The sequence below is a fragment of the Schistocerca nitens genome, chromosome 4, assembly GCF_023898315.1.
Source record: "Schistocerca nitens isolate TAMUIC-IGC-003100 chromosome 4, iqSchNite1.1, whole genome shotgun sequence".
NCBI lineage: Eukaryota > Metazoa > Arthropoda > Insecta > Orthoptera > Acrididae > Schistocerca > Schistocerca nitens.
In genome coordinates this window covers 86,092,919-86,109,213 of record NC_064617.1, presented here as the reverse complement: position 1 = coordinate 86,109,213, position 16,295 = coordinate 86,092,919, and the positions used below count along the sequence as shown (strand labels likewise).

The following is a 16,295-nucleotide window of genomic DNA, read 5'->3' as shown; positions in this document are numbered from 1 at the left end:
GAATCGTGCATGGCTGTCCGTAAATCCGTGAGAGTACTAGAGGGTGGAGATCTCTTCTGAACAACACGTTGCAAGGCATCTCAGATACGCTCAATAATGTTCATATCTGGGGAGTTCGGTGGCCAGCGGAAGTGTTTAAACTCAGAAGAGTATTTCTGGAGCCACTCTGTAACAATTCTGGACGTGTGGGGGGGGGAGGGGGAGGGCATTGTCCTGCTGAAATTGGCCAAGTCAGTCGGAATGCGCAATGGACACGACTGGATGTAGGTGATCAGACAGGACGTGTCACCTCTCAGAGTCGTATCAGGGGTCCCATTGCAAATGCTCCACACCGTTATACAGCCTCCACCAGCTTGAACAGTCGCCTGCTGATGCAAGGTCCATGGAGTCATGAGGTTGTCTCCATTCCCGTACACGGCCATCAGCTCTATTTGAAACGAGACACGTCCGACCAGGCAACAAGTTTCCAGTCATCAAAGTCCAATGCAGATGTTGACGGGTCTAGCGGAGGCGTAAAGCTTCGTGTCGTGCAGTCATCAAGGGTACACGAGTGGACCTTCGGCTACTAAAGCCCATATCGATGATGTTTCGTTGAATGGTTCGCACGCTCACACTTGTTGATGGGCCAGCATTGAAATCTGCAGCAATTTTCGGAAGGGTTGATTTCTGTCACGTTGAACGATTTTTTTCAGTCGTCGTTGGTCCCGTTCTTGCAGGATTTTTTCCGGCCGCAGCGATGCCGTAGATTAGATGTTTCACCGGATTCCTGATATTCACGGCACACTTGTGAAATGGTCGTACGGGAAAATCCCCACTTCATAGCTACCTCGGAGACGCTGTGTCTCGTCGCTAGTGCGCTCACTGTAAGAGCATGTTCAAACTCACTTAAATCTTGATAACGTGCCATTACAGCGGCAGTGGCCGAACTAACAACTGCGTCAGATATTTGTTGTCTTATATATGCCGATCGCAGCGCCTGTCTATTTACGTATCTCTGTATTTGAATAAGCATGCCTATACCAGTGTCTTTGGCGCTTCAGTGTAGAAAGATGGTTTAATGTTGAGCTGACAGAATATTCAGAATTTAGAAACGCTTATTATCTTCTACATGACTGTTTCTCAGTTACTGATTATTCAGTTGTAGTACGGTCTACTGATATGCTGCAGCGTGCCCCGCTACCCTGGTCTGTCCTCTGCTTTCGAGTCTTCGAATTACTGTTATTCCCACCCAAGATACAACAAGGTATCTGAAAAAATAAACATCTATCTATGCAAGATGTTAGGAGATTAAGGTTGCTACTAAACGAGTCGAAAAACTGAACATGAATAATAAATATTAGCCGGCCTGTGTGGCCGTGCGGTTCTAGGCGCTTTAGTTTGGAACGCGTGGCCGCTACGGTCGCAGGTTCGAATCCTGCCTCGGGCATGGATGTGTGTGATGTCCTTAGGTTAGTTAGGTTTAAGTAGTTCTAAGTTCTAGGGGACTGATAACCACAGATGTTAAGTCCCATAGTGCTCAGAGCCATTTGAACCATTTGAACCAATAATAATTATTATGTTATGGTGATGACGTTTGTATATGAATAACTTATCTGAAGAAATGATGTTGTGGGAACGTAGGCTTTTATACGGACTACAGCATGCCATCCGGTCAAAAGAAAATGTTTTATATCTACTTGCTAACCAGGTCAAAATATTTCCTTCCACAGTATGTATTCTACCATCAACATGGCAGCGTCGTATTACCAGTAAGTCGGGTTACATCAGCCTTGTTCCGTAAACTGAGCAGAGCCGTATCCTAGAACACTAGCGGTTAGCTGACACAGAAATTTTACCTAGAGGAGCCTCGCACCTACAAGTGCACGCAGCCTCCAAACGTCACATCTACCAGGCTCCACTAGCCGAGATTGGTACTTCAGCATCTACGTGTATACTTTGCAAACCACTGTCAAGTACGTGGTGGAGTGTGCTTCCCACTGTACTGCTTATTTTGGGTTCTATTCGTGTATGCACTGCCATAAGAATAGCTGCTGAAAAGTTAATCACTTGATGCTGGTTCTCGAATCTTGGCAAGCAGGCTTTCGCGGGGTAAACACCAAGCGTCTCTGCCGTTTCAGCACTTTCTTGACGCTTTCCCGTCGTCAAACAAACCTGTAACCATATGTTGTGCCCTTTTCTTAAATACATCCTTGACAGTCATACTTAGTGTGTGTCCCATTTACTTGAACAATATTCTTGGATGGGTCCCATGAATGTTTTGCACTAGTAGCCTTTGTAGATTAGTTGCATTTCCTGAATACCCTACCAATGAACCGAAGTTCGAAACCCGCTTTATCTACAGCTGAGTGTAGCTGATCCTTCCGTTTCATTTCCTTAGAATTTGTTACACCAATGTATTTGTATGACTTGACCAATTCTAGTCTCGAATGACTGATACTGTCCCCATAGGATAGCACTTTTTTTGTGAAGTGTGCTGTTTTACATTTATGCACATTTAAACGAATTTGCCAATCTATGCACCAGATCCAAATCATATCACGTTCCGACGGTCTTATATGTTCAGGGATTCAGTACACTTCCCGGAGAGATGCCAGGCGTAACTTCTACATCTTTCGATGACTGTCCACCCAAGACAAAATCTTGCATCTATTGTAGAAGAAATTCTCAAACACTTTACAAATTTCCTTTGATTCTCCGTATGGTATCTCTTTTGTTAGTAAATGTTAGTGGGCTACTAAGCCGGTAGCTAACTGGCTGCTTTTATCCGTGACTCGCAGAATTTTAAGTGAGAAAACAGCATGCTGAATTTCGCATGTCCAACGATTCCGTAATCCATGCTCGTTGGCCTGGAGGAGGTCATTGTGTTAGACATACCTCACCATGTTTCAGATCAGAATGTTTTCTAAGAACCAATGAATGTCAAATATATCGGATGGCAGTTTTGTGGATCACTTGTAATACTTACTTATAGAAGAGTGTGATACGTGTTTTCATCAATCTACTGGGCACTGTTTTTTGTTATCTGTTGTATATTACATGGTCCAGACGCATTAATGCGACCACCGCCCGTGTTAGAGATCAACGTGCAATAACCGCTCACAGACGGCATGTAGCAGCGCTAACAGTGGAGGGTATGTAAACTGTGTCGGGGGAAGGAGGGGAGGGGAGAGGAGGATGCAGCATACAGTGCAGAGTGATCTAGTCATCCTGGAAGGGACAATGGATCAACATAAGTATGCATCTATCCTTAGTGACCATGTCCACCCCTACATGCAGTCTGTTTTCTCCATCACACGGTGGCATCCACCAGCAGGGCAGACCAACATGTCAAACAGCTCACAGTGGAAGTGCGTGGTTCGAAGAGCACCAGGACGAAAATGGTTCGAATGGCTCTATGGGACTCAACATCTGAGGTCATCAGTCCCCTAGAACTTAGAACTACTTAAACCTAACTAACCTAAGGACATCACACACATCCATGCCCGAGGCAGGATTCGAACCTGCGACCGTAGCAGTCACGCGGTTCCGGACTGAGCGCCTAGAACCGAACATGCTTACAAACACGCGGTTAGTTTTGTTCAAGTGTGATTGCGAGTAGACGTTATAGAAAACTTGTAGTTATACTATGTGCAGGCAATTAGGAGGAATAAAGAAAATCTGTTGGCAATGAAGAGAGATGTTTTGGCCATGTTCTTCCATAAGTACTCTACTGATGATAAGCCATGTCATGGATTGTGTCCACCAGGAGAAAATTCGTGGTGCAAATACAACTGGGCTCAGGCAACTGGAGAATCTTATTCTCACCAGAATTCTCTTCCTGCTGCTGTTATTACAGCAATTAAACCTATTTTCAGAGACTTGGCTCATCCTGACCTTGTAAGGAAATGTCTGCATGGGCAGACACAGAACCCAAATGAATGTGACAACAACATAATTTGGAACTGCCTTTCTAAAACTGTATTTGCAGGCATGCATACAATGAAACTAGGAGTTCATGATGCTGTTATGACATTCAATTATAATATTGGAAAATGTTGGGTACTGAAAAAGCTGGGAATTAATCCTGGTGATAATATGATCACTAGGCTGCAACATTGCTATAAAATGAAGACAGCCGATGCAGACAGGTCTGCATCTAATATGGCCAAGAAAGCAAGACAACCATCAAGAAAGGTGAAAAAGAAACTGGAAGACTTGCTAGAGGCCAAAGAAGGGCCACCATATGCAGGAGGACAGTTTTAAGTAACTGTAACTAACAAATATCAAAAAGTTTTTTCTTTAAAGTCAATTTTCCGCAAATTAAAATTTGCAGTACATAAGCCCCATTATATCAGAAACTATCATAGATAAATGAATGAAATTTTCAGAGACTCTGCATAACATAAAAAGCCACCACTGGTACCCACATTAGGAAGTTCACAAAAATATTTTCTGCAGAAAAAAACTTAATATTTTTGTTAATGAAATTAAAAATCTGTTTCTTAAAAACTATAAAATGGATAAAGTAGATTTTAGTACAGTTGACTTTATTAGCATCATGTAACACACAGTAAAAATATTAAGGTCCTGCTCAAATGGCTGTGAGCACTATGGGACTCAACTGCTGAGGTCATTAGTCCCCTAGAACTTAGAACTAGTTAAACCTAACTAACCTAAGGACATCACAAACATCCATGCCCGAGGCAGGATTCCAACCTGAAACCGTAGCGCTCTTGCGGTTCCAGACTGCAGCGCCTCTAACCGCACGGCCACTTCGGCCGGCTAAGGTCCTGCATCAAAAATTTTTTCAGAAATGGGTCAAATTCTTGCCTAAATTAACATAGGTTGGATAGGCTGAGTGTGGTCCCCAAAAACGCCTGGATGGCAGTGCGCATTAGTTAGTTGCTTCTGGGATTCAGGGAGCGCTTAGGCCCCGCATCGAATCGCCCTACGGATTTCCGAGGACCCGTGAGGCTGCCAGCATGAATGTGATGGTACCCGCGTTCCGCCTGTGTAGCCCGATCCAGAAACATTTCAGAAACATTCTCCGACTTTTCCATGTAATAACATTACACATAGAGATTTGGGTTTCACAAACTGCATACAGTTTCAGGTACCTAACTTCGTCTATTCCTGCGCCATCTTCCCTCCTTCATGACAAATACGCTGAGGTAACAAAAGTCTCGAGATACCTTATAATATCGTGTAGGACCATCTTTTCCTCACAAGGGGAGGCCGCCAATTGTGAAATTCAGATTCGATTCATACTGCGCATAATAAAAGCTCATGGCCAGAGGTGTAATATGTCAAAGAACCAAGATGCACTTCTCAGCCGTTGTCGAGAAAATCGACAGTTAAAAGAAACCGTTTCGGTGAAATACTCTCTACGATTAATTATTTTCTACAGCGTCGTGGCGCAGCGGTAAGCGCTCGGGTTTGTAATCTGTAGGTCGCCGGATCGAATCTCGCGTCATGCAACCTTTGTTTTTTAGTATTTGTTTTTTGTAGTTCCAATATATATATATATATATATATATATATATATAATTCGCGGCAATCAGTTGCAACAATTATGCATATAATAAATTGTTGAGAGTCGTTTGTCGTGGAAAAACTAGCGACTTCGAATATAATTATGTTTTCCGCAAACAAAGTTGTATTTCACAAATGTTATTAATTGTCTTCATAATGTTAACCACGTATAGTTAACGGAAGACGTAGAAACGGTATTCCGAAACGAATACGTATAGCGTAAGTCAAACGTTCGAATTAGAATAGAGACCCCACGAACACAAATTTGCTGCGGCAGGTATGAAATATAAACTCCGTTACTCGCTCGTTACACTTGAAGGATAGATGTTGAATGGGCCGAAACGAGCCGCCGCATAACAGCGTAGTTGCCTGCTAACTTCGAAAGAACGTAGATGCGGTCCCTAGCGCAACTTATAACATCGTCGAAAATCAGTGCGGACGGGAGAGCTTTGGTACACCCTGTTAAAAAAAGGGAAAAATGGAGGCGGTACAATTGGAGAGCGATCCGCCTTCACCAACATGCATAAGCAATTCATTAATAGTATATATATATTAATTACAAAAAACTAATAATAAAATATATATATATATTAATTACAAAAAACTAATAATAAAAGTAGATTGCATGGCGCGAGATTCGATCCCGCGACATTCGGATTACGAACCCGAGCGCTTACCGCCGCGCCACGACGCTGCAGAAAATTATTAATCGTAGAGAGTATTTCACCGCAACGGTTTCTTTTAACTGTCGATTTTCTCGACAATGGCTGAGAAGTGCATCTTGGTGCTATTGCCACATTACACCTCTGGCCATGAGCTTTTATTATGCGCAGTATGAATCGAATCTGAATTTCATAATTGGCAGCCTCCCCTTGTCAGTCTGGAATCGCGACCCCTATGGTCGCAGGTTCGAATCCTGCCTCTGGCATGGATGTGTGTGATGTCCTCAGGTTGGTTAGGTTTAAGTAGTTCTAAGTTCTAGGGCACTGATGTCCTCCGATGTTAAGTCCCATAGTGCGTAGAGCCATTTTTTTGAACCACCTTTTCCCCGGTGTCGTGCAACAGTTCTACGTAGCGTGGATTGAACAAGTCGTTGGATGTCCTCTGCAGGAATATTGAGCCCTGCTGCCTCTATACCCATCCGTACCTGGCTGAAAGTGTTGCCGGTGCAGAATTTTGTGCAAGAACTGACGTCTCGATGGGATACACGTCAGGCTATCTGTGTGACCAAATCGTTCGCTCGAACTGTCCAAAACGTTCTTCAAACCAGTCACGAACAATTGTGGCCTCGTGACATAGCACATTGTCATCCATTAAAATTCCATCGTTGCTTGCGAACATGAGGTCCATGAATGACTGCAAATGGTGTGCGAATAGTCGAACATAAAGCAGGACGCAGCCGATTCCGTACAACACAGCCCAAACCACTATGGGGCCACTACCCCCTCGCACAGTGCCTTGTTGACAATTTGATTCCATGGCTTCGTGGGATCTGTGCCATATGCGAGCCGTGCCATCAGCTCTTTTCGACTGAAATCTGGACTCATCGAAGCAGGCCATTGTTTTCCAGTCGTCTAGCGTCCAACCGATATGGTCGCGAGCCCGGGAGAGTAGCTGCACGCGTAGTCGTGCTGTTAGCAAGGACACTCGTTTCGGTCCTCTGCTGCCATAGCCCGTTAACGCCAAGTTTTGCCGCTCTGTCTTAACGGATACATTCTTCGTACGTCCCACATTGATTTGTGCGGTTATTTCACTCAATGCTGCTTGTCTATAAGCACTGACAACTCTACGCAAACTCTCTCGGCCGTTCAGTGTAGGCCTCCGCTACTGCGTTGTGCGTGTTTAGATGTAATGCCTGAACCGTAAAATTACTACTGGTTCGCTAAAGGTTATTAATCTCAATCAGTACACAAAATGTAAAGTGGAAGTAGGTGCCGAGGAATAACTGGTGAAATTACACACAATTTTCAGTCACACTCTTTATTCAAATTTAACAAATAAGTCACAATTTACGATAGGAAAGGACTTTTAAATTATTATAAAAATTTGACGCCAGTAAAAGGCAATTACAGGCAAGCAATTTAACGTATACAACTCGACGCTGTATAATACTTCAAGCTCAGCTAAATTACAGGTGAATTTCACTCCATTCATTAAATGGTGCAGAATCTAACTTGTCTGCAACATATAAAGACAATCCTGTTTACAAAAGTTCTCAAAATAGGAAAACCAAAACGCATGAGTCATGCACACCGGGGGACACTCACAGTTAATAACATTAACATTTCCAAAATATATAAAAAAAACAATTTTACAAATTTCTGCCAGTTAACTTTTACAACATTCTCCTTTCAAGGCAACAATTTCTAGCCGTAATCAAATGGCAAACTTTTGCATGGCAAGAAAACGCACTAATAACCAATTACCTGTATAAAACACATAAGCACGTTGAGTAAAAGTCTTAAAAGGTATTGAATTGGAAAAACACACAACAGCTTTTTGCTGACTAGAAACAATATAAAAAAATCCACTACGTCGTACATTAACAACTTTGCTTGATTATAGCCAAATATACATAAACACAAATATACATAAGTTACAGCTTGCAGATGAGCAGGAATTCATTATGCAGCTGATTTGTTCTTACCACGAGGCAGAGGCTGACAGTCGAATAAACCAGTAGGTAAGCTGCGATGGGAAAGAAGCAATCCGAATCACAGATTGACTCCCCACCTTTCGTCCTCAAAAGCGGACAAACGGACCACCCTTTCTAATATTACCACCTTCCCACGGGTGGGCAGACGACAATGAATGGCGGAAAACCCACAAAAATACGGCTGGTATAATTAACAATAATAAGTAAATTGAATTCAATTAAACTTCACAAAACAATCAATACTCAACTTCTGGTGCGTTACGACTGCCAGGTCTGAACCAACGCAGCACCTACAAATGCTCTGCCGAGCCGCCCGTTGCCACCCGTTTCAACGGACGCAGGAAGGTGCACCAATTTTCAGAACCTCCTCGCCGGTCGACAGCATACGGCAGAACTGCAGATTAGGCCCCTCGCGGACCCACGCTCAGGAAGATTCCTTTCGCGACGAGCAGTTAACGCCCCATACCACGGAGCCGCTGCTCGCGTCGCTTACGCTGATGCCGCGGTCTGCGTGCTGTCCCTGTAGCACCGGCAGGCAAGTCGCTTCTTGATGCCCCGACTGCGAACTCCCCACGAGAGCCCATACAGCGACTTCTTAGACCCACGCGAACAGCCCATTTTTCGTCTTTCCCGCTAGAGGGAGACACCGAAACCTTCAATTGCGACAAAGGCGCCACCGACAGAAAACGGAGGGCGACTGCTTCACGCTAAGCGCTGCGGCGCGCTTTTCAAAGCTATCTTTATTACGGCTCAATTCCTGAAATTTTGTATTTTCGGCACACTATTGAAGCTGTGTATCTTGGAGTATTGTATTATCTAATGATTTCTGACATGTCCGATGCGTCCAGTTCCAACTACCATCCCGCGTTCAAAGTCTGTTAATTACCTTCGTGCGGCGGCGTAGAAAACCTTTTCACACGGATCGCCTAAGTAAAAATTACAGCTCCGCGAATGCACTGTCCTTTCATACCTAGCGTACGCGATAGTACTGCCATATGTTTATGTGCATGTCACAGTCACATGGCTTTTGCCACGTCGTTGTAGTGCGCTTGCCATGCAAAGTAATCGTCTCTGAATATTAAACTTCAGCGTCGTTTCTCCAACCGTGTAGAGAGATAGCCTGTGTGTCCATTATTTAGCAGAGACTATGCTCGTTATCTGGTATTCTCTTCCGTTCCCTCTAATTAAACGCTTTTTCAGAGGTACAGTCAAATGGTAGTGAACACTGGAGAATTGTCTGCTGTGGGTTGAATGCTCGTTCACCTGTCTCCGCTCCCATTCGCCCCGGTGTAAACCAGGCCTCAGGAGAGCGCGAGCGCACGCCGTGAAGGCTGTGGCACGCTTGTGCGGCCTCGGAGAAGCCCTAGAGCAGCGGGTTAGGGCAGAGCCGCCAGTCTGCCAGTCGGCGCAGCGCACTCCAGCCATGGGGAAGCCGCTTCCTTCCGGCCGTCGCGCGGCCTTCCTGCTCGACTCCCAGGTAGGCACCCACACACGAAAGCACCGCCTGATAGTGGACCGCGTGACTTCATTGCTTTGTTGCTGCTTAGTGCATCGGCAGGGGAGGGATTTCACTACACATGCAAGTGCGACACGTCGTCCGAAAAGTAAGTTAACGAGTACATGTACCACTCTGTGTGTGTGTGTGTGTGTGTGTGTGTGTGTGTGTGCGTGTGTGTGTATGTCTGTGTGTTTGAGTGCATCAGAAATGTGTTGTTGCTTTGCTCAGCAACAACAGGAATATATAACAATCCACTATGTGATCAAAAGTATCCGGACACCTGGCTGAAAATTCCTTAAACGTTCGTGGCGCCCTCCATCGGTAATTCTGGAATTCAGTATGGTGTTGGTCCACCCCTAGCCTTGATGACAGCTTCCATTCTTGCAGGCATACTTTCGATCAGGTGCTGGAAGGCTTCTTGGGGAACCGAGCGAGGTGGCGCAGTGGTTAGACACTGGACTCGCATTTGGGAGGACGACGGTTCAATCCCGCGTCCGGCCATCCTGATTTAGGTTTTCCGTGATTTCCCTAAATCACTCCAGGCAAATGCCGGGATGGTTCCTCTGAAAGGGCACGGCCGACTTCCTTCCCCGTCCTTCCCTAATCCGATGAGACCGATGACCACGCTGTCTGGTCTCCTTCCCCAAACCAACCAACCAACCAACCAACCAACCAACCTTCTTGGGGAATGGCAGTTCATTCTTCACGGAGTGCTGTACAGAGGAGAGGTATCGATGTCAGTCGGTGAGGTCTGGCACAAAGTCTGCGTTCAGAACATCCCAAAGGTGTTCTATAGGATTCAGGTAAGGACTCTGTGCAGGCCAGTCCATTATAGGGACATTATTGTCATGTAACCACTCCGTTACAGGCCGTGCATTATGAGCAGGTGCTCGATCGTGTTGAAAGATGGAATCGCTATCCCCGAATTGCTCTTCAACAGTGGGAAGCAAGAAGGTTGTAAAATGACTTTTTTTGATATTATGAATATTTATATATGTGTTTGGAGAAAGAGAGAGATTGTTTTTGATTGAGATTTTTACTTAAAGTCGTAACTGGTACCTGAATTTTTGGTTGCTGCCTCCTTGAATGATCAGCTTCTGCACCAGTTGTTGACGTATTGCAATTTGGAGGAAGTTATTGCTCTTTAAGGTTTAAAATACGACTCTGATAGTTGCTTGGCCGTATTGCGGGTAGCTTTGAGCCCAAGTTTTCCTAGCTTTTCGTACCTAAGGGACCACTGTTGTAAGTAAGTAAGATCAAACAGCAATCTGCTTTCCGTGAGAAAAGGAGATTGCTTGACACACAAACTTCCTTCAGACTATACGTCCTGCTACATCAAAATTGGTCAGTGGAGTTTAGCACCATACTATTGTACAAGAACATTAGCCAATTACTGTAATTAAGAAATTATGAGAGGTTGTTACTTATTGAACGAAAACTATAGAGAATGAATTTCTTTTCCTGTATTTTAGTGAACTTTGTACACTTTCAATTGTCAATTAATAGACGGCGACGACAAAGAAGTTCACCCCCTTTTCCAAAAACAAGATATTTCTATTCTTCACTTCCAGAAAATTTGCATACATAAATGTTTGGCAACTCTTACACATACTTCACTCGGTTTTATCACTAAAAACGGTTCAAATGGCTCTGAGCACTATGGGACTTAACATCTGAGGTCATCAGTCGCCTAGAACTTAGAACTACTTAAACCTAACTAACCTAAGGACATCACACACATCCATGCCCGAGGCAGGATTCGAAACTGCGACCGTAGCGGTCGCGCGGTTCCAGACTGAAGCGCCTAGAACCGCTCGGCCACCCCGGCCGGTTTCGTCACTAAAATATCAATTTTCATTAAATGTAACAACACGTTCTGAGCGACGGCCTAGCAACACGTCCTCTTTCCGCAACATACAGATTAACAGTCTTTTTTTAAATAAAATCAATTGTCTTTTTTTAGAGTCCACACTCAAAGATTCTCTAATACTATCGTTGCGGGGATTGCGTGCTAAAGAGTTTCTTGCTGTCCAGCTGCGCTTCACTTCACTTCAGGTACTTTTTGAATCACATTTTCATATACGGTATTTACATACATTACTGAGCTTCTCGGAATAAAATCAGACACAAATTAGTTAAAGAAAAAAAGCAGTGAGGCACACATAACATTACAAGGTGCTTAAAACACTAATGTAGGCCTGTGCTGTGATAGTACCACGCAAAACAACAAGGGGTGCAAGCCCCCTCTATGAAAAGCACGACCACACCATAACGCCACCGCCTCCGAATTTTACTATTGGCACTACACACGCTGGCAGACGACGATCAGTGGGCATTCGCCATACCCGGACCCTGCCATCATATCGTCAAATTCTATACCGTGATTTGTAACTCCACACAACGTTTTCTCACCGTTCAATCGTCCAATGTTTACGCTCCTTACACCAAGCGAGGTGTCGTTTGGCATTTACCGGCGTGATGTGGGGCTCTTGAGCAGCCGCTTGACCATGAAATCGAAGTTTTCTCAACTCCCGCTGTGATAAATCTTTTGCATTTCTTTTATATTTTCGTCTTCTTTAAAGGCAAAGAGAAAAGATGAATCGGTAGCCCATCATAGAGCCCATGCCTACCGCCAGGTATTTTTGATTTTTCAGTTGTTAAAAAACAGACGAGTTTTTCTTTTACCGGTAGGGGGAGGGAAGGATTCGCGCTCAGCTAGTGAACGAGTGAGAAGCACGCCATTTTTAGCGAGTAATTGTAGACCGCCATTTTGCCGTCGCTATGAATAAGTGAGGAGTATGTATTTCATATGTGCACCGTTTAGAAAATACAGTATTTTTTTATTAACAGAAAGGTCGTGTGAGTTGTTATTTCACATAGTACGATAATAACAAGAACTTAAGCCCACCTGTGTACTTTGGAAAATGACGAAGATCCGATAAGCTCAATGGGAACTGAAGGTGAACACGGCGACCAAACGTAGCACTATAAAGAGGGGTAAGCACAACTCTACTCCCGACTGCGTGCGTTCTACAGCACCGCTTTACTCGCTGAATGCTACAATCTGCAGATGCGATACAAAATTGTAAAAATGGAGAATAAGGAAATAAAATGCGACTGGAATAGAAGGGGTAGGTTACAACTTTCCGATGTAGCTGCCCCGATATGTCGGAGGTGAAGTTACTTTTTTTGTAGTAAACTCGTACTTACTTGATTGCACCATTCCTAAAAATCTTTCGCATTTAACGGTGACGAATTATACCCGAAGCTGCTTCGACTCCGCTCATTTTTGGTTACATTACTTCTTATACGCAGTCCGCAACTACACTATACGATCAAAAGTATTCGGACACCCCCCAAATCATACGTTTTTCATATTAGGTGCATTGCGCTGCCACCTACTGCCAGGTACTCCATATCAGCGACCTCAGTAGTCATTAGACATCGTGAGAGAGCAGAATGAGGCGCTCTCCGGAACTCACGGACTTCGAAAGTGGTCAGGTGATTGGGTGTCACTTGTGTCATACGTCTGTACGTGGAATTTGCACACTGCTAAACATCCCTAGGTCCACTGTTTCCGATGTGATAGTGAAGTGGAGTCGTGAAGGAATACGTACAGCACAAAAGCGTACAGGCCGACCTCATCTGTTGACTGACAGACACAGCCGACAGTTGAAGAGGGTCGTAATGTGTAATAGGCAGACATCTATCCAGACCATCACACAGGAATTCCAAACTGCGTCAGGATCCACTGCAAGCACTATGACAGTTAGGCGGTATAATACAATAAAATAATGGAAGATGATAATAAAATGTTGAAATGCGTGCCTTTTTAAAATGTATTGAATTGACTAGATTAATTTTTCGGCATGAATGACAAGCACAATAAGCGGAGCTATGCCTAGAAATAAGTCCGTATTAGTTCATATTATTTTGCAGGGGGAAGTAGTTTCTTTCTGCGAATGGAAAAACTGGTAGAAGCGGACCTCAGGGAAGATCAGTTTGGATTCCGTAGAAATGTTGGAACACGTGAGGCAATACTAACCTTACGACTTATCTTAGAAGAAAGATTAAGAAAAGGCAAACCTACGTTTCTAGCATTTGCAGACTTAGAGAAAGCTTTTGACAACGTTAACTGGAATACTCTATTTCAAATTCTGAAGGTGGCAGGGGTAAAATACAGGGAGCGAAAGGGTATTTACAATTTGTACAGAAACCAGATGGCAGTTATAAGAGTCGAGGGGCATGAAAGGGAAGCAGTGGTTGGGAAAGGAGTGAGACAGGGTTGTAGCCTCTCCCCGATGTTATTCAATTTGTATATTGAGCAAGCAGTAAAGGAAACAAAAGAAAAATTCGGAGTAGGTATTACAATTTATGGAGAAGAAGTAAAAACTTTGAGGTTCGCCGATGACATTGTAATTCTGTCAGAGACAGCAAAGGACTTGGAAGAGCAGTTGAACGGAATGGACAGTGTCTTGAAAGGAGGATATAAGAAGAACATCAACAAAAGCAAAACGAGGATAATGGAATGTAGTCAAATTAAATCGGGTGATGCTGAGGGGATTAGATTAGGAAATGAGACACTTAAAGTAGTAAAGGAGTTTTGCTATTTAGGAAGTAAAATAACTGATGATGGTCGAAGTAGAGAGGATATAAAATGTAGACTGGCAATGGCAAGGAAATCTTTTCTGAAGAAGAGAAATTTGTTAACATCGAGTATAGATTTAAGTGTCAGGAAGTCGTTTCTGAAAGTATTTGTATGGAGTGTAGCCATGTATGGAAGTGAAACATGGACGATAACCAGTTTGGACAAGAAGAGAATAGAAGCTTTCGAAATGTGGTGCTACAGAAGAATGCTGAAAATTAGATGGGTAGATCACGTAACTAATGAGGAGGTCTTGAATAGGATTGGGGAGAAGAGAAGTTTGTGGCATAACTTGACTAGAAGAAGGGATCGGTTGGTAGGACATGTTTTGAGGCATCAAGGGATCACAAATTTACCATTGGAGGGCAGCGTGGAGGGTAAAAATCGTAGAGGGAGACCAAGAGGTGAATACACTAAGCAGATTCAGAAGGATGTAAGTTGCAGTAGGTACTGGGAGATGAAGAAGCTTGCACAGGATAGAATAGCATGGAGAGCTGCATCAAACCAGTCTCAGGACTGAGGACCACAACAACAACAACAATGTAAAGAATTCGTGTTAGTATTTTGCAGCTGTGACTTATTAAACTGATGGTTCGGTAATTTTCACATCTGTCAACACCTGCTTTCTTTGGGATTGGAATTATTATATTCTTCTTGAAATCTGTGAGTATTTCGCCTGTCTCATACATCTTGCTCACCAGATGGTAGAGTTTTGTCATGACTGGCTCTCCCAAGGCCATCAGTAGTTCTAATGGAATGTTGTCTACTCCCGGGGCCTTGTTTCGACTCAGGTCTTTCAGTGCTCTGTCAAACGCTTCACGCAGTATCTTATCTCCCATTTCATCGTCTACATCCTCTTCCATTTCCATAATACTGTCCTCAAGTACATCGCCCTTGTATAAACCCTCTATATACTCCTTCCACCTTTCTGCCTTCCCTTCCTTGCTTAGAACTGGGTTTCCATCTGAGCTCTTGATATTCATACAAGTTGTTCTCTTATCTCCAAAAGTCTCTTTAATTTTCCTGTAGGCAGTATCTATCTTACCCCTAGTGAGATAAGTCTCTACATCCTTACATTTGTCCTCTAGCCATCCTTGCTTAGCCATTTTGCACTTCCTGTCGATCTCATTTTTGAGACGTTTGTATTCCTTTTTGCCTGCTTCATTTACTGCATTTTTATATTTTCTCCTTTCATCAATTAAATTCAATATTTCTTCTGTTACCCAAGTATTTCTACTAGACCTCGTCTTTTTACCTACTTGATCCTCTGCTGTCTTCACTACTTCATCCCTCAAAGCTACCCATTCTTCTTCTCCTGTATTTCTTTCCCCCATTCCTGTCAATTGTTCTCTTATGCTCTCCCTGAAACTCTCTACAACCTCTGGTTCTTTCAGTTTATCCAGGTCCCATCTCCTTAAATTCCCACCTTTTTGCAGTTTCTTCAGTTTCAATCTGCAGTTCATAACCAATAGATTGTGGTCAGAATCCACATCTGCCCCTGGAAATGTCTTACAGTTTAAAACCTGGTTTCTAAATCTCTGTCTTACCATTATATAATCTATCTGATACCTTTTAGTATCTCCAGGATTCTTCCAGGTATACAACCTTCTTTCATGATTCTTAAACAAAGTGTTAGCTATGATTAAGTTATGCTCTGTGCAAAATTCTACCAGGCGGCTTCCTCTTTCATTTCTTAGCCCCAATCCGTATTCACCTACTATGTTTCCTTCTCTCCCTTTTCCTACACTCGAATTCCAGTCACCCATGACTATTAAATTTTCGTCTCCCTTCACTATCTGAATAATTTCTTTTATTTCATCATACATTTCTTCAGTTTCTTCGTCATCTGCAGAGCTAGTTGGCATATAAACTTGTACTACTGTAGTAGGTGTGGGCTTCGTATCTATCTTGGCCACAATAATGCGTTCACTATGCTGTTTGTAGTAGCTTACCCGCATTCCTATGTTCCTATTCATTATTAAACC

At 43.5% G+C, this 16,295-nt stretch overlaps 1 protein-coding gene across 4 annotated transcripts in view; it reads left to right on the top strand.

Moving 5' to 3' along the window:
- LOC126251689 (protein scarlet-like) overlaps window positions 1-16,295 on the top strand; it is a 327,742-nt gene that overhangs the window by 110,661 nt on the left and 200,786 nt on the right. For 2 of the 4 annotated variants that reach the window (XR_007545771.1, XM_049952276.1), the window contains exon 1: window positions 9,575-9,644. The exons of 1 other annotated variant lie outside the window; for it this stretch is intronic. Coding sequence is in view for 1 of the 3 variants with exons in the window: in XM_049952276.1 (XP_049808233.1) it covers window positions 9,591-9,644 (54 nt within the window). In the remaining 2 variants the exon portion in view is untranslated. One more of the 4 variants, XR_007545772.1, reaches the window with a different exon arrangement.